Genomic DNA, 24,141 nt, shown 5'->3' on the forward strand with positions numbered 1-24,141 from the left:
TATGTTTGTTCAGCCCTGTATATCCTACAGGGTCTTTCTTCCGTATTTATCTTAGTCGATTCCATGGCAACCTGATGATTTACAGGTGAGAAGGCCGAGGTCCAGCACGATCTGCTGATGAAGGTCATGGAGCCCTTCAGTCACAGGGAAAGGCACTTCTCGGGTCTTCTGGGGACGTCTAACCCTGTGCTCCACCTCGACCCATCAAGGTCTCCTCTAGAGCTCTGGGGAATAACTAGGTTATCCCGCGGTGCCCATCTTGCCTTCGCGGGAAAGTTCTGATTTAATTTAAAAACTCCCTTTGGTATTGAAGCATAATTGACATACAACGTTATATCTGTTGCGGGGGCACAGCCTAGTGATTCGAACTACATTCCCTACCTTATTTCATGCTCACCACGATAAACGTAGTTACCGTCTGTCACTCGATTTTGCTTTTTGCCCTGTCCCCTCCCCCGGGTCAAAGCAATGTTTATTCAAGAATTATCTCAGGGGCGCCTGGGTGGCGCAGTCGGTTAAGCGTCCGACTTCAGCCAGGTCACGATCTCGCGGTCCGTGAGTTCGAGCCCCGCGTCAGGCTCCGGGCTGATGGCTCGGAGCCTGGAGCCTGTTTCCGATTCTGTGTCTCCCTCTCTCTCTGCCCCTCCCCCGTTCATGCTCTGTCTCTCTCTGTCCCAAAAATAAATAAAAAAAAAAAAAAAAAAAAAAAAAAATTATCTGCCCCCCTCCAAAAAGAGAAAGAGAGAGAGAGAGAGAGAGACAGGACAATGCCAAGAGAATGCAGAACCCCGAAACGGCTGCTGAACATCAGCAGTGTTCATCTCAAAGATTACTCAACTGAGGGTTTAGTATGTAATTCCAGCAGCAGAAAAGAAGAACTGTACTGAACTTGATAACTTTCTGAAAACTTGCAGAGCAGCGAGCCTGTTTAAAAGGGGAAGCCGTCTTGTGTCCTACCTTCCCAATGCCTCTGATCAGACGGCTTCTCCATTTCGTGCGTGGCAAGACCTAAGCTGTCCCCGGGGGCATAAAGGACTTTGCTAAAGTAACAGGTACCATTTGCCTTCTTTCTGTTCTCTTCCGGGCAAGAACTTACTACGTTGCGATAGAAGTCGCTCGCTTAAAAGTGATTTCCGGGTAGACCGTCAGGTTTCCAGGAACAAGGAGATGGAGAGAGGGGTCCAGGCAGGGCAAGCAGTGCCTCTCCAGAGCGCTCTGGGATTGCGGAGGCAGAGGAGAGGGTGATTTAGTAGGTGGTATGGGGCCAAAGTAGGAGGGTTTGTTGTGACACGTGTCCATTTTCTTCTTGCTTTCTCCCACTTTCCTTCTTTCCCCCACCCATGCTGTGATACCCTTGCCTCTCCCAGTCATCCACACTTGGCCTTTTGTACCTCATCAGTCAGCACGCCCACGGCTGGGCCCGTCGTGTGTTCTCCGTGCCTTCATAAATTCTCAACTACTGAGGACATGGCCGCTCCAAGTTAGCCATTTTGCGTGTATCGATGTTGACTTCGTAAGAAACAGTCCGTGAAAACAGAACTTGCATATATGTGTGTACATACATCTACATAGTGCAGTTGTATACATACATGTGTATTTTAAGTGTTCATTGAAAATCCACCCTAAGTCAGGCTATGATGATGAATCAGTGAATCGAATGATTTGGTCTTCGTGTCTGGATCTACAAGGTCGACTGTTGGTTTTTCCTAGACCTGTCCTAGAGGATAGAGGTAGAAATCCCTCCTAATCTTTTGGGAAACCTTGGATTCATGAGGGTGGAAGTTAACAGTTGTTTGACCGGTGTTTAGAGGGAGGGTGATGGGAGTATGGGGACTTTGGTACACGGAAGTGATAGGGGTATTTGTAGCTCTTTTCAGACGGTGGTGATGATTACATTGAACCAGGTAGGCTGAGTTATTTCTCTTGGGGCAAGAATTGTATGACTCAACAAGAAAAAAGCAGACGTACCCAGCATAAAATGGGTAAAGGGCACCGCCAGATAATTCACAGAAAAGGAAATATGGATGATTACCAATTACAGTTTTAAAAAATGCTCAGTAATTAAACCAATATTAGTTACACAATAACGACGTCTCTTTTGCCCATATACGTGGCCAATTTTTTTTTCTTTTCTGTCTTCTTGGTGTTGATGGATGCTTGCTGAGATTAGAGCCATCGCCTACTACTGCCCAGAATATATACATCGCTGAACACTTTCTGGAAGCAATTTGACAAAACGCATCAAGAGACTTAGAAAACAGGTAGAAATTGTGCTTTGGGAAACCTACTCTAGGGAAATAATTTTAAAAAATACAAAGACGTTTATTACAGTATTATTTATAAAAGTGTAAATCTGGAACAACTTAATCGCACACCAATAAGACAATGATTAAATAGCCATGAATATCTATACAATATGTTGGTGTCTTTTCAAGTTATATTTCCTTTATTTAAAAAATTTTTTAATGTTTATTTATTTTTGAGAGAGAGAGAGAGGACAAGCAGGTGAGGGACAGAGAGAGAGAGAGAGGGAGGCAGAGGATCTGAAGCGGGCTCCACGCTGATGGCCGAGAGCCCGATGTGGGGCTCAAGCTTACGAACCACGAGACCATGATCTGAGCTGAAGTCGGACGCTTAACCGACTGAGCCACCCAGGGGCCCCTACAAATTATATTTTCAAATAATTACTAGCCACATGGAACAGGGTGCAAGATATAACATTTAAAATGTCAGAATACAGAGGGTCACCTGGGTGGCTCAGTCGGTTGAGCGGTTGACGTTGGCTCAGGTCGCAATCTCGTGGCTCATGAGTTCAAGCCCTGCGACGGGCTCCGTGTGGACAGCTCACGAGCCTGGAGCCTGCCTCACATTTCGTGTCTCCCCCTCTCGCTACCCCTCCCCCACTCACACTCTGTCTCTCCCGGTCTCTCAAAATTGAAGAAATGTTAAAAAAAAATATCAGAATACAGAAACTATACAAAAGTGTGATATGGTACCTAGAAAGGAGATCTGGGGCAGAGGTTCTTTCTCCGTTTTACGTGGTTTTACCCCAACCATGCTACTTTGACTACACAGTCATGCCTTCCTTATGAAAACATACCCCTCACAATCATCTCTTTCAACTAAATGACAGATCAACCTGCAGTGCAATTAAAATTCAACCACACTTGAAACACCCCATGTTGAAATATAAAGAGTCAATCTAATCTTTGGGCAAGAAAGTCGGTAAGAATATCCAAAAATCACTGGGGCGCCCGGGTGGCTCGGTCGATTAAGCGTCCGACTTCGGCTCGGGTCACGATCTCGTAGTCTGTGAGTTCGAGCCCTGCATCCGGCTCGGTGCTGACGGCTCGGCGCCTGGAGCCTGCTTCGGATTCTGTCTCCTTCTCTCTCTGCCCCTCCCCTGCTTGTGCTCTCTCTCAAAAATCAATAAATGTAAAAAAAAAAAAATTAAATAAAAAAGAATATCCCAAATCACTTGGCAGGTGGATAAAACCAAGTCACTGAAAATGAACTGACCACACTCCAGCACGGAGTGTAGCCTTTGCTCTAGTAACTAATGATAATGATCAGCAGATGGGGAAGTCCTTGTGCTGCCCTAAAATACAGCGCTGAGAGGTTCTTGTGTGTGTTTCCGGGGAGGGAGCTTCCTGGCTCACCAGGCAGCCCGTTCTGTTCCCACACAACCTGGTAGTTCCCACATGTCCTTCCCCAGGTGGGCCTGAGTGTAGTCTCCTCCAATGCCATCAAGTTTCTGCGCTCTGGGAGTCTACTCCCTCTTCTGCAGGAAAAGCTATCACGTCAGTCCATCTCAAAGGGACCTAAAACATTGCCTGATCCAAGCCTTTCGTAAAAAAGATTAGAGGGACGCCTGGGGGGTTCAGTCCGTTGAGCTTCTCACTCTTGGTTTTGCTCAGGTCATGATCTCATGCTTTGTGCATTCAAGCCGACCTTGGGCTCTGTGCTGACAGTGTGGAACCTGCTTGGGATTCTCTCTCTCTCTCTCTCTCTCTCAATCTCTCTCAAAATAAATAAACTTAAAAAGAATCTTAAAAAAAAAAGATTAGAAAACTTGGGTCCAGACCAAAGACAAATAATGGCAAAAACAAAAACAAAAACAAACAACAAACAAAGAAACAAAAACTAAAATTAATCTGAGGATTTGAAGCCTCTTATTTTTCATACAAAGCATTCTGAGTTCTGTGAGCCACGGCTGATGTTTCTGGAGCTTTCTCACCCTAGCCTGTCCTGTACTCCAGATTGACATTAACCCTCTTAACACGGGGTACCTGCGACAGAACATCATATTTCAAATGTGTAGTCTGAACAGTGAGGGGCAGGGCGAAAATTATTCGATTCAGTCCGGAAGTGTTCAGTAAGCAGCTGTCACTTGTCAGGAGTTCTACGGGCACAGTGACCAGTCGCTAGTTCTGCACTGTCCACTCTGGTGACGACTTGCACATGCGGTGACTTCAATTTAAATTCACTAAATTTAAATAAAATGAAGGGGCACCTGGGTGGCTCAGTCGGTTGAGCGTCCGACTTCAGCTCAGGTCACGATCTCGCCATCTCACGGTCCATGAGTTCGAGCCCCGCGTCGGGCTCTGGGCTGACGGCTCAGAGCCTGGAGCCTGCTTCCGATTCTGTGTCTCCCTCTCTCTGACCCTCCCCCGTTCATGCTCTGTCTCTCTCTGTCTCAAAAATAAATAAACGTTAAAAAAAAAATTTAAATAAAATGAAAAGGTCAGCCACATTTCGAGCGCTCAACAGCCATTGGGCGAGGGGTGCCTCGTTGGACAACACAGACCCAGAACATGTCCGTCATTGCAGAAGAGTTCTGTTGGGTAGCACCGCACCAGATAATTCTTTTGACTATTCCAGGTTCTCTGTAAAAAATTAAAAAAAAAAAAAAAAGTGAAAGGTTGGGAGGCCTGGCTTCACTGTATAGTGGGAAGCGATCCAAGTAGCTAGTTGGAGAGGTAATTGGACGAATAAATGAAGGGGCAGCTGGGTAGAGACGTCGATGGAGAATCAGGTATGTGGATTTCCTTTCTTCTGGGTGATCTATTAATACAGACTAAAATTGGGTTTGCTCTCAGGGTCGCTGTGTCACAGCGTTGACATTCTTTATTTTGCTTCTTGCCTCAGCTCGAGGAGGTTGGAGGGTATGTAACTCAGGGACAGAAAACAGGTTCATAAAATTCAGGAGAGATTTCATGTCCCCTAAGAGTAGGGGAGCCGTAAGAATCAGGGTGGCCCAGGAGCGTCTGCGTGGCTCAGTCAGTTAAGTGTCTGACTCTTGATCTCAGCTCAGGTCTTGATCTCAGGGTTCTCGAGTTCAAGCCCCGCTTTGAACTGAATGCGAAGCCTACGTAAAAAAAAGAAAAGAAAAAGGAATCACTGTGGCCTGGGTCCTACCTCCAGAAATTCTGATTTAACTATTCAGGGGTACAGCCTGGCATTGGGATTGCAAAATCTCCCCAGCGTTTGCCAAGAGCAGCCAGGGCTGAGAACAATTGCCGTAGCCAACTTCTTCTCTCTGTGGAAATCCCCTCCCGTAATGTCCCTATCAGGCAGCCCCCCACCCTCTGCTTAGGTGTCTCTAGTTAAAGTTTGCTCAGTACCTCACATGTCATTTGGGATGATCCCACTCGAGCTCTTTGTTTCTTTTTTTAAACATTTTTTGGATGTTTATTTTTTTGAAAGAGAGAGAAAGAGAGAGAGAGAGAGAGAGAGCGTGAGCAGGGGAAGGGCAGAGAGAGAGAGGGAGACACAGAACCCGAAGCAGGCTCCAGGCTCTGAGCTGTCAGCACAGAGCCGACTCGGGGCTTGAACACATGGCCTGTGAGATCACGACGTGAGCCGAAGTTGGACACTTGACCAACTGAGCCACCCGGGCGCCCCTCAAACTCTTTCTTATGTGGTGTTTGACTTTGCCTCTTGGAACGACCTCCTGTGGTTGATGGTGAATCACATTTAGGTTCTTATCTACACACCAGTATCTCGCTCTCTTTCCTACCCAAAGTGTCTTTTCTCCTAGGTGGATGGATACCTCTGACTCCTTCAACTCATCTTTACCAGGTAGGGTTTCTTCTCCACTGCATTCCAGTTTGGGCAGTGTTCACATTCAGTGTCTTGCCTGGGACCTAGCACAGGGCTCTGGATGTAGTCTCAGACCACTTTAAAATCCCATCACGTGCTAACCTGTCATTCTAGCTGACCATAAGGTTAGCATGTGATGGGCTTTGAAAACAAAACCAAACCCAAAACTTCCTGCCTAAGATCAGCAACAGGCAGCCTTGTTTGAAACAGCAAAGCGTCTCTGTTGATAGGAGACTGGCTAAATAAACTGGTATATCCACGCAATGGATTCTCTGCAGCAGGAACAAAGAAAACCTTCCACTGCTAAGTGAAAAAAGCGAGGTGCGTGATGATGAATGTAGTGTTCTGCTTTTATGCAGCCAACAGGGTAAGATTAGAAAATATCTACCTGCTTACACTTGTGTATGGAAGCCCTGGGAAGGAAGAGCAGTTACCCACACGGTTGAGCGGGGGGTGTTGGGGGGCAATTTTCTGCGTGTCTTCGGAGCCGAGGCCCGGCAGTGTTTGTTGTAGATTACCTTTTCAAGGATGTTTTGTAGAAACGGCCTCGGAAGACAGAACATCTCTCGCCAGGGCAGACAAAGAGTTTTGTTTGCTATCTGGTGAAATTCAAATAATGTTTCCCTCCTGGGCAAAGACTGGGCAGGCTTGTTGTCAGCCCCGTATGAACGATCGGAGGTTCCTGGACTCAGATTCCTCGGCTGTGAGGCAAATCTGCTGTACGTGGCCCCCGTGCGACTTGGGGGCAGGGAGAACCGTGAACTACAAGTTCACGTGTCTGCTGTGCCACGAGCAATACATCCTGTGTCCTTTATCTAATGGGCACGTGCCTTCTGCTGGTATCCTCGAGGAAGTGGCAGGCTTACTTGTTAGCCTACAGGTAGGGTAAGATCTTAGACCCTTCACAGTTCTTGACGGGGAAGAGACACATGGGGATGTGCTGTAGGATGAGACTTTTTTTTTTTTAAATTTTTTTTAACATTTACTTATTTTTGAGACAGAGAGAGACAGAGCATGAATGGGGGAGGGGCAGAGAGAGAGAGGGAGACACAGAGTCGGAAGCAGGCTCCAGGCTCTGGGCCATCAGCCCAGAGCCCGACGTGGGGCTCGAACTCACGGACCGCGAGATCGTGTCCTGAGCTGAAGTCGGATGCTTAACCGACTGAGCCACCCAGGCGCCCAAGACTTTTTGTTGTGTATCTTCTCATAGTGTTAGGTTTTGAACCACATGATTGTGTCTATTACCTACTCAGTCATAAATATCATGACATTTGAAATAAAAATGTTACTCTTGTAAAAAAAAACAACTTTTGTCATGTAAATTTAGATTAAGTTAATGGAAATTGTCTGCAGATTATGGGAAGTGATGATTTCTTGGCATCCCCAAGGTGGGCAGAATTAAGTGCCCAGTAGAACTCTCCTGATTCCTGGTTCCATAATTTGCAGGAATTAATCTATTTTCTATCTATCTATCTATCTATCTATCTATCTATCTATCATCGGTCTCTGTCTCTATCCCCTACCTGTCACCTTTGTGAGAGATAATCTGACCTCTGATACCTCTCTGTCAGTAAGTAAATGGATTAATATGATCCGGCGTTCCCATTAGGTTATTTAATTTGGTTGAGGTCCAAACTTATTCGTAGAAATTCAAAGTCCTCATTTAGTATAACTAAAGATGTTAACGAAGGCTGAAATGTCTGGTTGAAACCATTGGATACCAATCATTGTAAGTTTTCTAGAACCTTGGGTAATGGACCACAGACCGGATATTTGTGGAAAGAGAAGCATTTCTGTTCAGATGGAAGAAATATTTGCTCTTCTGAAGTCATATTTTACTACCTTGGACAAGATCTTAGACATTTTGGAAGGGCCCAAGAACTTGAAAAACAAAGGTCAACGGGGGGAGGGGAGGAGAGTTCATATACAGTTCTAGGCGTGTATTAATATACACGCTGGGCCAGTGTTCTAGATGCTCTCGAACGTGTTAGTTCAGATAATCCTCACCTCACTCCTCAGTCCACGGAATACATTCTTTGCTTGGCTTCTGGGACACCAGCTCTCCTGGTTTGGTCCCTACCTCACCGTCCACTCCTTCTGAGTCTCTTGTGCTGCGTCCTCCTTGTTCTTCTGAACTCTGATTTTTTTTTTTTTTTTTTTTTTGAGAGAGAGCTAAAGAGACAAAGCACTTACACACCCACAAGCCAGAGTGGTGACTTTACTAAACTGACGTAATCATTCGGCCTGCGGCCTTCTACCGGCCGTTCCTGGTTTTAAGCAAACTCCCCCTGCTGTCAAGGATCGGCACTCTTCATCAGTAGGCATAGCAGATTTCCCCTGCAGTGAAGTTTCATTACAAAATGGATTTAAAAAAAAAAATGTTTTTTTTTAACGCTTATTTATTTTTGAGACAGAGAGAGACAGAGCATGAACGGGGGAAGGGCAGAGAGAGAGGGAGACACAGAATCAGAAGCAGGCTCCAGGCTCCCAGCCGTCAGCCCAGAGCCCGACGCGGGGCTCGAACTCACGGACTGCGAGATCGTGACCTGAGCTGAAGTCGGACGCTTAACCGACTGAGCCACCCAGGCACCTCCAAAATGGATTTTTTTCAAAAAATGTGTATTTATTTATTTTGAGACAGAGGAGCGTGCGTGGGCGTGCGTGGGGGGGGGGGGGGTGAGGGGCAGAGGGAGAGGGAGAGAGAAGAGAATCCCCAGCCGGCTCCACGCTGCCCATGCAGAGCCCGAGGCAGGCTCGATCTCACCTGAGCCAAAATCAAAAGCTGGATGTTTAACCAACTGAGCCACCAGGCGCCCCTACAAAACGGGTCTTAAATTAGCCATATCTTTTTTCAGCCAGCCGACAAGAACTCGTTGGCCTTTACTTCTAAAAGCATTCAGGGGGTGCCTGGGGGGGCTCAGTTCGGTTGAGCGTCTGACTTGGGCTCAGGTCATGATCTCACAGCTTGCGAGTTCGAGCCCCGCGTCGGGCTCTGTGCTGTCAGCGCAGAGCCTGCTTCGGATCTTCTGTCCGCCCCCCTCCCCCCCGCCCCTTCCCTGCTTGCGCTCTCTCTCTCTCTCCAAAATAAATAAATCTTAAAAGCAAAAAAAGCATTCAGACAAGTCCGAGAAACATTGCAAACGATTAGCTCAGGGTATATCTCTGGCTTTGGCTGCCATTTGACTGCCAATATTAGCTCTAATATTGTGGAGAGTCATGACGTCCACATACAGTAGACACCCACAGTGAGGAGGTGATGCCCAAACAGAGAAAGGAGTCCGCCATCACGCCAAAGGTCCCCGTCCTGTGGGCAGAATGCTGACGGGCAGGTGACGCTATAGAGAGCCCAGGTTTCTTTGAGTCAAGAACACTGGGGATCAAGTCCCAACTTAGCTGTTTGCTCTCTGTGTGATCGTAAATTAGGGAATTTCTCTGAGAGGGAGACACGGAATCCGAAGCAGGCTCCGGGCTCTGAGCTGTCAGCGCAGAGCCCGACGCGGGGCTCGAACCCACAGAACCGTGAGATCGTGACCTGAGCCGAAGTCGGACGCTTAACCGACTGAGCCACCCAGGCGCCCCGAAATGTTCATTTTCTTATCCCTTCAAGACCACACGTATTCAGAAAGTCTCCTGTTTTTATCTTTTTCCGGCTTAGGTCCGATGGTTTAGTGGAATGCATGCAAATGGAATCAGGAATATTGAAGAATATGTGACAAATGTGATGTTTGAAGCCTGAGGAGGCGAGGGTGGTTATTCACCCATTTACAGAGAAGGAAAATAGATGGCACTTCGTGCCACATATCAGACTAAATTCGCAGTGGGTTACAGATGCGTATGTATGAAATGTTGAACCGCAAAGATACTAAGATATATACAAACATTCATGACATCTGGGATGTGGATGTCCTCACTGAATGGAACCCCAATGCGATAATAGCGTGGGTTTTAGAGCAAAAGGGCACAGGATCAAGTCCCAGTTCTGCTGTGCACAGAATAGCCTCAGGCAACTGACCAAGCTTTGCCAAGCCTCTGTTTGCTCATCGATAAAGTGGGGATGGGAAAACCTACCTTGCAAAGTTGTGAGATCAAGCAAACTATGTGAAATGTTTGGCCTAAGGAAGGTTCAATTATCATAGACTTTTTTCTTTAATGTTTATTTATTTTTGAGAGAGAGAGAGAGTGGAGGAGAGACAGAGAGAGAAAGAGAGGGAGAGAGAGAAAAAGGATCCCAAGCAGGCTCCTGGCTGACAGCAGAGAGCCTGATGCAGGGCTCCAACTCACGAGCCGGGAGATCATGACCTGATCTGAAATCAAGAGTCGGCTGCTCAACCGTCTAAGCCACCCGGGTAGCCCCTAAAGAAATTTCTAAGAAAAATCTCCCTTCCCCCCAGTCTGGTGGTTGTAGGTTAACTCCACCCAAGCTCAAAGAGGAAAACCAAACATTAAGATCTTTAAAACAAAATTCAAATACTCTACCTCATGTGACTTCCACGTCAAGTTTCTTAGATCTCAGGTTGTGGTTTCAGGTGCTGATGAGTACGTGCTTCAGCTTATAATTTGCCCACGTTTTCAACCCACTTACCTTGAGAAAGCGTGTTTGCCAAATCTTCCAGCTGTCCTTGCTAGAAGAAGGCATCCGCCGTTAGTGACAGTGTAATTGAAAAGGGAATTTAGACACTTCCACATCTTACAACTTTAAAACTTACCTGGGACGCCTGGGTGGCTCAGTCGGTTAAGCATCCGACTTCGGTTCAGGTCACGATCTTAAGGTGAGTTCGAGCCCCGTGTCGGGCTCTGCGCTGACAGCTCGGAACCCGGAGCCTGCTTCGGATTCTGTGTCTCCCTCTCTCTCTGCCCCTCCACTGTTCGTGCTCTGTCTCTCTCTCAAAAATAAATGAGCATTTAAAAAGTTTTTAAAAATTACCGTTCCCCCCCCCTTCTACAATTATTTTCATTATTTGCTCATTGCTTTTTATATGCATACAGTTTCACGATGTCGCGGTCTTACTACACGCACTTTATATTCTCTTCGTTTCCCACGACCGCTTGTTGGTGATTCCACCTGGTCTCCAGAACTAGTTTTAGTGACTGTAGAATAATCTATTGCATCAGTGGACTACGATCTGTTCAAAATCTCCTTCATGTGTCAAACCTTTCAACAGTTTCCATTTCTCTTGTTTCTTTCTGTTACGAAACGAGGCCACAACGAACATCTGTACCTTGTGATTTGATTTGTTGGATTTCTTCCCCTTGGGGTAAATTCCTCCGAGTAGAACCGCTGGCTCAAAGCCACGTGTACCTTGTTGATTCTCGTTGTTTATAACATTTCAAAAACTTACTAAACCAAGTTACATTACATCAGCGATGTCTTATTGTTCTCGGCTTGCCCCAACCTCACCAGCATTGTTGGAGTGACATCATTTACTTTTTTTTTTTTTATGTTTATTTATTTTTGAGAGAGAGCGCAAGCGAGGGAGGGGCAGAGAGAAAGGGGAACAGAGGTTCCAAAGCACGGAGCTGACAGCAGAGAGCCTGATGTGGGGCTCGAACTCACAAACGGCGAGATCATGACTCGGGCTGAAGTCGGAGGCTCAACTGACTGAGCCACCCAGGTGCCCCTACTTTTTTTTTTTTTTTGACATTCCAAACTTCAGTATATTTTCTAAAGAAGAGTCTCTAATTCTAGATGAGGGGGGCAGGGGAAGGGCTCCTCTCCTTCTGACTCCGGGAATTGTGAGAGGAAGAGTCCAAGGTCACCGAAGGAAGCAGTCGCGCTCGGGGGTTCCTATCTCCCCCATCCAGGCTTTGACCAGAGTTAGAGGGTGTGAAGGGCTGTTTGATAAATTGGGGAGGGGGCCCTCGCAGAGCCTCCTCTCTGCACGTCGCTTTCTTATTCACATGGGTGGCCGGCACAGTTAAGCTGGTAGTCAGGGGGAAAAATCATTTCATCTGTACCCTCGAGTGTCCCTGGGTTTGTCCATGGCACGGACACGGAGTCAAGGAGCAGTGTGTCTGCTCAGTGCCTGTCAGTTCAGGAGAAGGTGCCAGAAGCCTGATGACGTGGCAGCCACAGAGGGCCCCCCACTCCAGCCAGGGCTGCAGAGGTCACTACGCCCAGGGATGATTGAGAATGAATGGATCGTGAGGCCATGAGCCACAAAACAGCAGGTGCCAGCAGAAAGTTCAGGGTCGGGACCAGGTGGCCCTTCCTCAGCAGACACCAGCCACGTGACTAGGACTGACAGAAGACCAGAGCACCTTCTTCCCACTCCCCCCATGCAGGCCCCTCCCCCATATCTCCACTGCCATCTTCGAAAGGCCCAATGAGAGGAGATGAGAAACCAAAATTAATAAGCTGGCAACGTAAACAGGATGAGAAAAACTAAAGCCGTCCTTCAAATGAATGGGTCAGGCTAAGTTTAAACCACTCTGGACTGCAATTTGTGAATCCTTTTTCCTGCTGCCCAGGGGAAAGCTGGTAAGATCCAAATCGTTTTTGGAGACTGAAGGAACTTCATTTGCGTTGCGTGGCTGAGGTGCCCTGTGAGCAGTTTTAGAGAACCAGCTAAGGTAGCAGGAATGCAGTTTTTGGTAAAACTTGCACCCATGCGTGCATGTCTGCATCAAGAAATGCTCATAGTGGTGAAATCTGGGGTGGTTTTTACTTTTGTGTTTTTGCTTTTCTTTACTGTTTTGCTGCCTGTTGGCTGTTACCGTATCATCCTTCCCCAAAATGCAAAAAGACCTTTTTTAAAAAATGTTTCTTTCTTTATTTATTTTGAGAGACAGAGCGCAAGCAGGGGAGGGGCAGAGGGAAAGGGAGAGAGGGAGAACCTTAAGTAAGATCCACACCCAGCGTTGAGCCGGACATGGGGCTCGATCCCACGACCCTGAGATCATGACCTGAGCTGAAATCAAGAGTCGGATGCTCAACCGACTGAGCCACCCAGGTCCCCCCAAAAAGACATTTTTGAAAGCCTAATTCCAACCTCTTGACGATGTCAGACCTAAATATTCATTTTGCTCTGGATGATGGAGACAGATGAAAACCATTTCAGTTTTCATATCTCTGACCCCATGTAATTAGTCGTCAAAGGACTTGGCTTCTGACTCCAGAGAACCTGCATTCTTCCCTGTGCCTTGCACCCCAGAACCCCCAAAAGATTCTACAGTCTGATCGTGGTCATGTTGAAAGTGACACACAAATTAAAGTTACGATCATCGAGTTGAACAAAACCCCAGTGAATTTTTTTGTTTTTAATTTGACTTGTTTTTAGATCAGCCTCAGAGAAAAGGAAAGATAATAGAAATATTAAGCAGAGGCTCCTATATTTTTGCTCTTGGGAGCAAGTGACTCTGTTTATTTTTTGCTCTTTTTAGGCATTAAAGTTTACAGGCATGCTCTCTATGATTATAAATGTGTGATGGACAAAATAATGGGTATTTTTTTTCCTCAGAGGCTGTGGATTGTGCCATTAGGGGTAAGAATGCTGAAAAGATCATACAATCAGCTGTTTTTCAGTGCCGTTTTCCACCTAAAAGCCTGAGTGTGTTACTTATCAGTGTGCTGCCCTAGGACAGAGCCATGAAAATAGATTAAGTTCTACCTAAGAGACCCTATTTCTTCCTATGTTGATATGAAACATCTTCTCATTGCCTTTCTTTTGGTTCTGCTTCCACCAAGTTTACAGCTTTTTTGATCTTACTTGATCCTGAACATGACTTCAAGTGGTATCATGATTCTTATGTGTGGGATGAGTCAATGAGGCTTGAAGTTCAGCTCTCGCCCCCAAGTCCTACAGCTGGTGGCAGGAACGGCCAGGGATGCCTCCTGCCCGTGTCCAATCTCGCTTTGACTACCCAGGACCACCCTCCTACTTGGCAGGGACTTTATGAAGCAGGGACTCTAGGGGGTCTGCTGTTGGCATATGACTGGATTATCTCAGCATTATGAGAAGCAGGAAAAGGGAAGCAGCCTTTGTTTATTGCTTATAACCGTAATCGCTATAATAGTTGGTAATAACTACAATGGTGAAGTCTTTCAAAGTTAAACAGGTTTTTTTAATGTGTATTTATTTTATTTTATTTTTTATTAAAAAAACTTTTTGACACTTATATATTATTGAGAGACAGAGCATGAGCAGGGGAGGGGCAGAGAGAGGGCACACAGAACCCGAAGCAGGCTCCAGACTCTGAGCTGTCAGCACAGAGCCCAACGCGGGGCTCGAACTCATGGACCGCGAGATCGTGACCTAAGTCAAAGTCGGACGCCCAGCCAACTGAGTCACCCAGGTGCCCCAAAAGTTAAACTTAGTGATTTTTTTGTTTTTGAATCTAGTGAGGAGAAAACTGGACAATGAAACTGAAAATCTAGCCTGAACTTTTATATTTACTTGTTAGAGGAATTACGAAACTGCTTCGAGGTTGAGAGTTTCCCCATCAGCTCTGATGAACGGCGCATTGTGAAGGGGCCACAGAGAGGGGTAGTTATTTGTAATAATAACAATCACTATGATTGCAACCATTTGGTTTTGAAACAGGCGAGATGATTTCAAAAGTCGTATATAAACTGTAAAACATAAAATTCAAAATGCCTGAAAAGATATGGCAACAATAATCAGTATAATATTATTATTATCACTCTCCAGCCTGCTTTTTCCTGTTTTGTGTTTCTTCAAACGCTTGCAGAAATGAATGCTTTCTTTCTTCACCCCATCCACCACCTTTCTGTTTCTTTTCCCTTTGTGAATCGCGCTGACTTCCAAAACTTCACATCTTTCGTGCCTGACGCCTCCCCGCACAGCATCCCGGACATACTTCTAAACATGCGCTAAAGATCATTGAAGCATCTAGGTTGTATCTAGGTTGTTTAATCATATGTGGTTTTGTGGGTAAATGGAGAAATCAATGGGCGTGGCTCGCCAAGGGTGACCGTACCTAATTGTGGGGTTGTTTTTTGTTTTTGTTTTTGTTTGTCGTCGTCGTCGTCGTCGTTGTTGTCTTTCTATCATAGGGACAATGGAGGCTTTGATGGCCGGAACTGAGACGGTGACAGCGGATGCGTCTGTCAGGACCACACTGTTCGACTATGAGTTCTCGCTGCCATGTGAAAAAATCAACGTCAAGGAGCTGGGGTCCCGCCTCTTGCCCCCACTGTATTCCCTGGTGTTCGTGGTTGGTCTGCTGGGCAACGCGATGGTGGTGGTGATCCTCACAAAATACAGGAGGCTCCGGATCATGACCAACATCTTCCTGCTCAACTTGGCCATTTCTGACTTGCTCTTCCTGTTCACTCTGCTGTTCTGGATTCACTACAGCAGGTGGAACGAGTGGGTGTTTGGCCACTTCATGTGTAAGCTCCTCTCCGGGCTTTATTACATGGGCTTGTACAGCGAGATTTTCTTCATCATCCTGCTGACCATAGACCGGTACCTGGCCGTCGTCCACGCCGTGTTCGCCCTGCGGACCCGGACCGTCACTTTTGGTATCATCATGAGCGTCCTCACCTGGGGCCTGGCAGGGATAGCAGCCCTCCCTGAATTTGTCTTCCATCAGTCCCAAAATGATGCTGAACAGTACATCTGTTTGCCTCTTTATCCAGGAGGCCAAGAGGATAACTGGAAGCGTTTCCATGCTCTGAGCATGAACATCCTCAGTCTGGCCCTGCCTCTGCTCATCATGGCCGTCTGCTACGCGGGAATTGTTAGGACACTGCTGAGATGCCCCAATAAAACCAAGTACAAGGCCATCCGGCTCATTTTTGTCATCATGGTGGTCTTTTTCATGTTCTGGACCCCCTACAACCTGGTCCTCCTTCTCTCTGCTTTCCAAACGATCTTCTTTGAGGTCAGTTGTGAGCAGAGCAAATGGCTCGACGTGGCCATGCAGGTGACAGAGGTGATCGCCTACACGCACTGCTGCGTTAACCCCGTCATCTACGCTTTCGTCGGGGAGAGGTTCCGGGAGCACCTCAGACACTTCTTCCGCAGGCATGTGGCCACCAACCTGGGCAAATACATCCCGTTCCTTCCCAGCGAGAAATCAGACCGAGCCAGCTGTGGCTCCCCATCAACGGGGGAACAGGAGCTCTCGTTTGTCTTTTAGGCCAGATGCGGAAAATTACCTAAAGCGGAGGCACCGGGCAGATGAAGGAAACACATTAAGTCCATCGCGTTGACCTTAACGCCAGCCCTTTGAACTTCTAGCTCGATGCCGAAACTTATAAAGACATTAAAGTGTATACACAATGGGGTCAGCAGACCCGTGTGCCCTGGGCACTAACGGGGGTCACTAGTTAGTTCATTTGCCGTCCACACAGAAGTTTGCTCGGTTCTCGGAAGAGTTACATCCAGTGTGATGTACCCAAGTGTTAGCTAGTCACTATATGCAGCTATGAGCAGGTAAATCATTTTATAGTTTAAACCTTAACTTTAGCCAGCTGTTGCATAAATGAAACGTATTTCACAAAATACAATAAATCAGTCGCAATACTTTTAATGTGCCTAGCTCTCTCCTTGCTTGATGAAAAGGCTTTTCCTTCTTTTTTTAGCTTATGTATATGTATTCTCCGGCAGCATAATGGCACGTCACCTTTGTTCCGAGTATTCTTTTTTCTTTGAAGTTTATTTATTTATTTTAAGAGAGAGAAACTCCGACGCAGGCTCCTCACTGGCAGCACAGAGCCCAACGCGGGGCTCAAACTCACGAACCATGAGATCACGGCTTGAGCCAAAACCAAGAGTCAGAAACTTAACCGACTGAGTCACCCAGATAGCCTTCTTCCCTCTTTTTATTTTTTTTTAAGATTTTATTTTTAAGTAATCTCCACACCTAACGCGGGATTTGCACTCACAACCCTGAGATCCAGTCGCACGTTCTACCGACTGAGCCAGCCAGGCGCCCCTCCACTCCTGCCCTGAGTATTCTTAATAGTGAATGGATTTCCTGTGTACACCAAATGACCAAATTTCCCATGAGCGACTCAACAGAAGAATTGTGATTTGATATGTTCAGTGTAGAGAATAAAGGCCCTGCTGGTAGAAACTTCTCAGAGCCCTGCAATGCGCAGACACTGTCCTCTTAAACACCAAGCTCACCGTTCGTCCAACAACTGTGCTTAAGGTGATGTGGACAGGATGCACTAACATTGCTTTCGGTTAAGTGGAGGATGAAAAAAGTGTGTGAGACAAACAATCCCTGACCTGTGAACTCTTCCATCTGGTAAGGGGTGTGAGACAGAGACAGATGACTCCAGAACGAAGAGGAACGCACTCAGGGCTCTGCCTGGGCCGGGGAGGGAGAGACCATTTCTAGCTGGAATCTGAGGCAGAAAGACTTCACAGGGGAAGTGGCTTTTGAGCAGGTCTTTGAAAAAAGGACAGGATTTGGAAAGGGAGGGGATATGGGGGAGATAGCCGAAGCCAACAGAATGCCCAATACAAAGGTGAGGGGGGAGGGCACAAACTCACGTGGACTGTAGGGCAGGGTGGGAAGGTGGCAAGGGGCCATGGATTTCAGGCAAAGCATCTTGGGCTTTTCTGGGAAGACAAAGGGAGCTACTGAAGGGTTTAGAGCAGGGGAGAAGAACAATCCTCGTGGCGCATTAGGAAGATAAATCCAATGATACAGGATGGAGTAAAGACCCCAGAACCATGCAGGGACGTGGGTGAGAAGACAAGGGTACGTGTGAGGCAAAGCGAGATCAATGGCTAATAAGAGAGGGGCCAGAAGAACCCAGAGAGGAATTTGGCCAAGAGGCACCATGACAGAGGAGTCAAAGCACCAGGAGCAATAGAAGACTGATTGAAAACAAGAAAGCAAAGACCAAACAGAATGTATCATATGTCAAAAAGGAAAGACAAAGAAAGAAAGAAAGAGAGAAAGAAAGAAGGAGAGACACATGCGGATTATTTGCTGGGCTCGGGTGGGCTGCCCATCTCTTAAAGGATGGGAAAGGAAGCAGGGGTAGCCTTGGGTGTCTTTGGGAAGAAATGTGAGTGCAGAACACAAGCGTGACTTTCCTCCAAAACCGCTTGTGCCTTTTGGCTTGTGGACTGTGGAACCACGTTACCAATGAAAGATAGACACAAACCTTTAGAATTATATATTTAGAAGAAGAAGAAGAAGAAGAAGAAGAAGAAGAAGAAAAGCTAGGCTGCTCTTCAGATGTGGTATCCATTCCACCAGCCACGAGGGCATTGGGAACTTTGAAGTAGCTTTGATCTCTTTTGTGGTTCAGCCAGAATGTACTATAAAGAGCAATCATGTGAAGACTTAACTACACATCACAGGGTTTCCTCTCGCATTGTGAAGTGACATCTGTCCTTAGGTAAGCACAGGTGCGGAATATAGGTGTTGGTTCATATCCCCAGACCCCTGAGAGCTTTTAGGAGCCCTGTGACCTACATGGGACTGCACATAACCAAATCATGGGCCCAGCATGCTCCATGTGGCCCCCCAGCCCCAACACTGTCCAGCAGAACTAACTACGGCGATAGAAACGTTCTCAACCTGCATTGCCCAGTAGGGCCACCAGTCTTTGAAATACTGAATTTTTAATTTGTTAAGGTTTATTTACTTTTGAGAGACAGAGAGAGACAGAGATGGAAGGGGAGGACAGAGAGAGAGGGGTACAGAGGACCCAAAGCAGGCTCCATGCCGACAGCAGAGAGACTGACGTGGGGCTCGAACCCACAAACCATGAGATCGTGACCTGAGCCGAAGTTGGATGCTTAATCAACTGAGACAACCAGGAATCCCTGAATTTTTCACCCCTGCCACCTTGTCTCTTTGTATCTATTCCACTTACACATCAAGCTTCCGGGAGCCGGCTAACACTCATCTTCAACACTGAGTGACAGATCAGGGAAAATACCAGGGGCTGTAAAGACGAATAAGACCCACTTCTAGGAAACTCACTCACCGTTCAGTGGAAGACACCCATCTGAATCCAATGGTGATAATGGAACATGATGGGTATTTCTCCTGTAACAGAAAGCGGAAGGGTGACATGAAGCCAAGTGTGCACGGAAAGTCACCTTCTGCTTCGGTGGGGTTCCCCCAAGAGCAGTTCCTGAGCGATGATTTGAGAGCAAAGAGTTTATTTGGAAAGTGCTGGGAATTCCGGTGGGGAGCGGGGAAGGAAGACAGGAAGGGGAGGGTGCTAGCAGAGGGTTCATTTTGAAGTACCTTCTGCTGGGGGGGGGGTGACTGGAGCGCCAAACCACTGGAAGACCCGTGGCCACAGGGTAACTCCTACTCGGCTATCCTGCTGGAGGGGGGAGTCGGGGTATTTATATTCTGCCCTGTCAGTCACTGGCTGATGGCTGCTCCCAGGGGATGTTAATTCCCCAGCACTTCCGGTCTGACTGGCTCTGGCAGATGCTTTTTTCCAGCTGGGGGGAGAGCTCCCAGGCAACACGATGTAGATGCTGGATGTTGGAAGCCAGCCGGGCACACTCAGTTAAGGCTTCGGGGATAACGCATCGGCCACATATTTGAACATGTTTGTGAACAACTTTCTGGTGAAGCCAAGGATGGACGTGAGAGTGGTGTCCAGGCAGGTGGGTCAATGTGTCAGAAGGCACAAAGGCACAAATGGGCACTACAGAGAGCCCGCTGTGGCAAGCCTAGGAGTCGCCCAGACAATGGAAGGTGGCCTTGAACAGGCCTCAGCTTTGACTCCTTGCTCCTCCTTCTCTCCATTGAGCATCACAGTCTGCTAGTTTTTTTTTTTTTTTTTAAGTTTATTTGTGTATTTTGAGACAGAGAGAAAGCAGGATCAGGGGAAAGGCAGAGAGAGAAAGAATCCCAGGCAGCCTCCTCAATTTCAGCATCGTGCCCGATGCGGGGCTTGAACTCACAAACCTTGAGTTCGACCTGAGTCGAAACCAAGAGTGGGATGCTTAACCGACTGAACCACCCAGGTGCCCCACACTCTGCTAGTTTAAAAAAGATGATCCTTGGGGTGCCTGGGTGGCTCAGTCGGTTAAGCATCTGACTTCAGCCCAGGTCACCATCTCACGGTTCACGGGTTCGAGCCCCGCATTGAGCTCTGTGCTGACAGCACGGAGCCCGGACCCTGCTTCGGATTCTGTGTCTCCCTCTCTCTCTGCCCCTCCCCCGTTCGTGCTCTGTCTCTCTCTCTCTCAAAAATAAATAAAAAAATTAAAAAAAAATAATAAAGATGATCCTTTCCCAGCTTGAGTTTCTGAGGGTTTCTTCAAATTCCAGAATGAAAATTCTAAAGTCTGGTTCTTAACAAACCCGGTTCCCGTCTTTCATGGCCGTGGGCTTTCAGCAACTTCATTCGGGTTTTCTTCCACTCCTGCCCAGTTTAAATCCCCAGTATAGTTACGGTCATCTTTCTCCATCTACTGATCTCTTCTAGGGATCTGGGAATTAGGACCCACGAGCCGAAAACGGCCCATGGCCCACTCTACAAATAAAGTTTCACTGGAACGCAGCTGAGCTCTTTTGCTTATGAACAATAAGCACAGACCGTAAGTCTGTGGTCAAGCCCATAGGTTCTGTATTCCAAAGTAGACTATAAGCAGAACTTCCACAGGAAGTTTAAAACTTTAAAAACAGGTTTTCTGACTCTGGAGACCACCTCATCTATATTGGGAACATGAGTGCATTAATGAAAAGAGGGAGGTATTTGAAAAGGGGTCCTTTGTAGAAAACTGCGGGTGCCATGTGCCCTGGGCGGGAAGGAAATGGCAGGTGGGCGCTTGTCTCTCACCTCAAGCCTGGCGAGAACGATGCCACTGGCCTCCCCTGGGAGCTCGATACGAGTCGCCCCGGTTAAAGAGGCATTGTGCGCAGGCTCTGATCGGCCAAGGGGGAGCTAGTCCGCTGGCCACTGTCCTGTGCCATCAGAAGAAGAGCTTCCTCTTGCGGTCTAGACTTTTGGCCCTGAGCGAAGCCTCTCCATTTTCAGACGGGGCGAGATTTTTCCTGGCTTAGTTTGAGGTCCTGGAAAATTGACCCCAACAGGCAGAAGCTCATGCCTGACCTGCGGACACCGGCTTCGGTCACAGTTGCAATGTGAAACGTGGACGCTAGAGGGCACTCGCCCACACCAGGGCCCAGGGGTCCCTCAGGCAGCCAGCCCACGTGGTAGCTGGGAGGGGAGGTTTTGAGGTCACAGCAAGACACTCAAGCTTGCCTGTATCCGGTGTGGTCCGGCTGTGTTGCAAAACTTGAGGGGATGCCACTTTTATCCCCAGGGATCCTGCGACGCCGTGCCCAAGAAGGCGCAATGGAAGGCGGGAAACACAGGTTGGATTTAATTATCATCTGGGCCAATTCCTAGTTCGGTGATGTGGGATTTTGGTAAACCGGTTATAGCTCAAGGCCTATGAAATTCCACGACCTCCTCCTAAACCAAAATTCAAATCTTATTCCAGAGGCCCATGCCCAAGCCCAAAGCAACGGGGGGGGGGGGGGGGGGGGGGGGGGGGGGGTCTGAAAACACGCGTGAATAAAGGAGAACAGAGGAAAACAAGATCACGGGGCCGGGCCCTTGTGAGGCACACCCTGATTCAACATACAGCTGCTTGGGGTGGGGAGGTGGGCGTCCGGTCGGGTGGTGGAAATAGACAGACTCGTTAGTGCCCGCGGGGGACCTTTTAACATACAGACGCCCCGGCTGCCAGTGTGTGTGACCCCATCCAGACTCGGAAGCCTGGCAATCGGAACGAGAACTCCTCTGACCCAGACCAAGTGCGAATGAGCCCGTCCTGTGTTACGCAATCGGGAGGCTGTTCATCTGTCAAACCCCAGCTGGTCACACTTGCTGATGACTTAACACTTACAACCATCCTGGTCTTTATGAGGGTTGGCGGGGGGGAGGGGCAGCGAAGGGAAAGGTAAAACCAAACCTTGGTTGCTGGCCACAAGGTGACACTTGATCTAATCAAAGAGTGTATATCTAGGACATCCTGGCCAAGGCGCTCGGATCCGCTCCCTGCCCTTCTCCACCCTGCCCTGCCCCTGAACAGCTGCCCTGCACGGATGCCGCCAGGATTCTCTCTTGCTCTCGGGATGGAGCCCGTGGGGAGCTCCTGGAGGAGGGTGGAAGAAAGGGGGAGAGTAGGATCAGTGTGTATTCCCCCAGCCCTTCCTGAGGCAGCACCGGGGGCCGGGAGCACCCCGACTGCGGTGGGCCTCTCCACTCTGCTTCGCCCACCCCTCACCCCTTCAGGGCAGCTAACAAACCCAGCTGCTACGCATCAGGGGGCTGCTGTGCCCCTTCATCCTGCTCTCACCTTGGTTGGCCCCTTTATTAAACTCGCCTCAAAGTGCCCAATTTGAGTGTGTCAGTTATTTCCCATAGGGACCCCAAGTGACACAAGGAGACGATATATAGCACAGGAAAAGAAGCTGGCAAAAAAAAAGACAAAAATGGGATGTTAAGTAAGCATTCCGGGAAGACTTCCTGGAGAAGGAGGCAGGAGGCCGGGTCTTAAAGGCAGGAAGCTATACCTCTGAGGAGAGCTGTGGAAAGGGGCTATGCAGGGCAGCCTTGGGATGGGGGAGAATGTTCGGGGAGCAGAGACTAGCAGTAGGTGTGGAATGGAGAAATTGGGAAGATTAGAAGTGAAGGGTCTGGAAGCAAGGACACTTTGAGACCTGAATTAAGAACCTTAAAGCCACAGGTTTGAACGTGCCCTGTCGGCAATGGGGAGTGACACTGCTCCAGATACGATGCGGGGTGGGGCGTGGGGCTGCCTGGCTCATGATGATCCCCACCAGTGACCATCACCAGGCCCCTCCCAGGTCCCCTTGACTTGTTTGAGCCAAGGGCGACTGACCTTAGCCTGACAAGAGCTAGGCCCCTTGGAATTTGAAAACTCAAATGAAGACACACAGAGATGGGTGTAAGGTGTCGACCCTGTAATGGCCGTGGCCTAGAGAGAGGCTGCATGACCTCCTGAGCTCGGGTGGCCCTTCCTTCTTCCATTCCAGGCGCTGTCCAGACCACGCCCACGCAGCCAGTCTTAGCTGAAGCTGGGGTTGTTTATAAACCAAGATTAACTGATGTGGAAGTGAGAGCAGGTTGCAGGCGTCAGACTCCCACGGGGGTGAGGCTCAGACCTCACGTTCCCGAGTGGGAAGGTGGTAGCCCAGGTGACCCGGTGATGAAACAATTCGTCGTCCACTGGTGACAGCAGAGCCTGGCCAGCAGTGGATGGTGGGTGGCAGGAAGATGCTGTTATTCACCAGTCTACAGAGGGGGAGGCCTGGCCGACCCAGAGGGTGGGACGGATGCCTCTGAAGGTGCCAAGCAACTTAAATCAAGGCGGGGGGGGGGAGGGGGGAGGAACCCAAATACTGAAATTTTCATCTTCAAGTCAGAGTAAAACTTAGAGCCTTTCTGTGACCATGTTGGGAAAAAAAAAATCCTCTTTATTGCTTGACAGCTGCCGAGTTAAAGCTGTTGGAAACCAATTAGAGCCTAAACCGGCAGGTGTCTTAATTATAACGTGAGTCGAATGCACACACTGGCCAAAAAGCACATGTGAATATTAGAGCATGAACCGGGACAGACTGAGAACGTGCAGGAACGGGGCTATCTGGTAGGATGTAGAGGACCCGGGAACGCCCCATCTTCCATCACCTTCTGGCACGCTGCCTCCTGCGCCTCTCTCCCCGCAGGAAGCCGTTTTTCCTGAACATGAGAGAGCTAACCGTTCGCTTCACGGCCCCCTCCTCACGGTTGTGCACCTAGTAAGTAGGAGTTTAATTTCACATGGGCCAGAAGATAAAATGCAGAGTCAGAGTAGGGAGGAAAATTCCAGAAGAAATGACAGAAATTGTTGCATTTAATTGTGCAGTTATCAAAGATCTGGGTTTGGGTTTTGGGAGTGATAAAAGTAGGCAGAACGGCGTTTTGGCTTGGGCTAAATTTCCGGATACGCATGCTCGTCAGCAATATTGAACTCAGTGGCGAAGATTCGAAGAGTTTGCTGATTGGACTAAGACAGATGTGGACCAAATGCTGGTCGACGCTAGGTGAAAGGTCAGGGATCCATT

The 24,141-nt window shown here is 48.1% G+C and overlaps 1 protein-coding gene and 1 long non-coding RNA gene across 4 annotated transcripts in view; one reads left to right on the forward strand and one right to left on the reverse strand.

Moving 5' to 3' along the window:
- The window catches only part of LOC128775635 (uncharacterized), a 198,824-nt gene extending 187,351 nt beyond the window's left edge, over nucleotides 1-11,473 (reverse strand). The window contains exon 1 of the long non-coding RNA XR_008420503.1: nucleotides 11,460-11,473. This is a non-coding gene — a long non-coding RNA (uncharacterized LOC128775635). The remainder of the gene's footprint in view (nucleotides 1-11,459) is intronic.
- On the forward strand, nucleotides 759-16,599 carry LOC109247709 (C-C chemokine receptor type 3-like). 3 transcript variants are annotated; one of them, XM_019416559.2, is made up of 5 exons: nucleotides 759-1,052; nucleotides 1,368-1,550; nucleotides 2,171-2,261; nucleotides 6,041-6,081; nucleotides 15,116-16,599. In XM_019416559.2, exons 4-5 carry the CDS (start codon nucleotides 6,045-6,047, stop codon nucleotides 16,204-16,206), a joined length of 1,128 nt encoding a protein of 375 aa, XP_019272104.1. In that variant the 5' UTR covers nucleotides 759-1,052; nucleotides 1,368-1,550; nucleotides 2,171-2,261; nucleotides 6,041-6,044; the 3' UTR covers nucleotides 16,207-16,599. The 3 variants fall into 3 exon arrangements, with proteins under 3 accessions (XP_019272104.1, XP_019272106.1, XP_019272105.1); XM_019416561.2 differs by lacking the exon at nucleotides 1,368-1,550; XM_019416560.2 differs by lacking the exon at nucleotides 759-1,052 and having other exon boundaries at nucleotides 1,064-1,550.
- Nucleotides 16,600-24,141: the final 7,542 nt, after the last annotated feature.

Source organism: Panthera pardus, unplaced genomic scaffold (genome assembly GCF_024362965.1).
Source record: "Panthera pardus isolate Hobbes unplaced genomic scaffold, ASM2436296v1 HiC_scaffold_8, whole genome shotgun sequence".
Classification (NCBI taxonomy): Eukaryota; Metazoa; Chordata; class Mammalia; order Carnivora; family Felidae; genus Panthera; species Panthera pardus.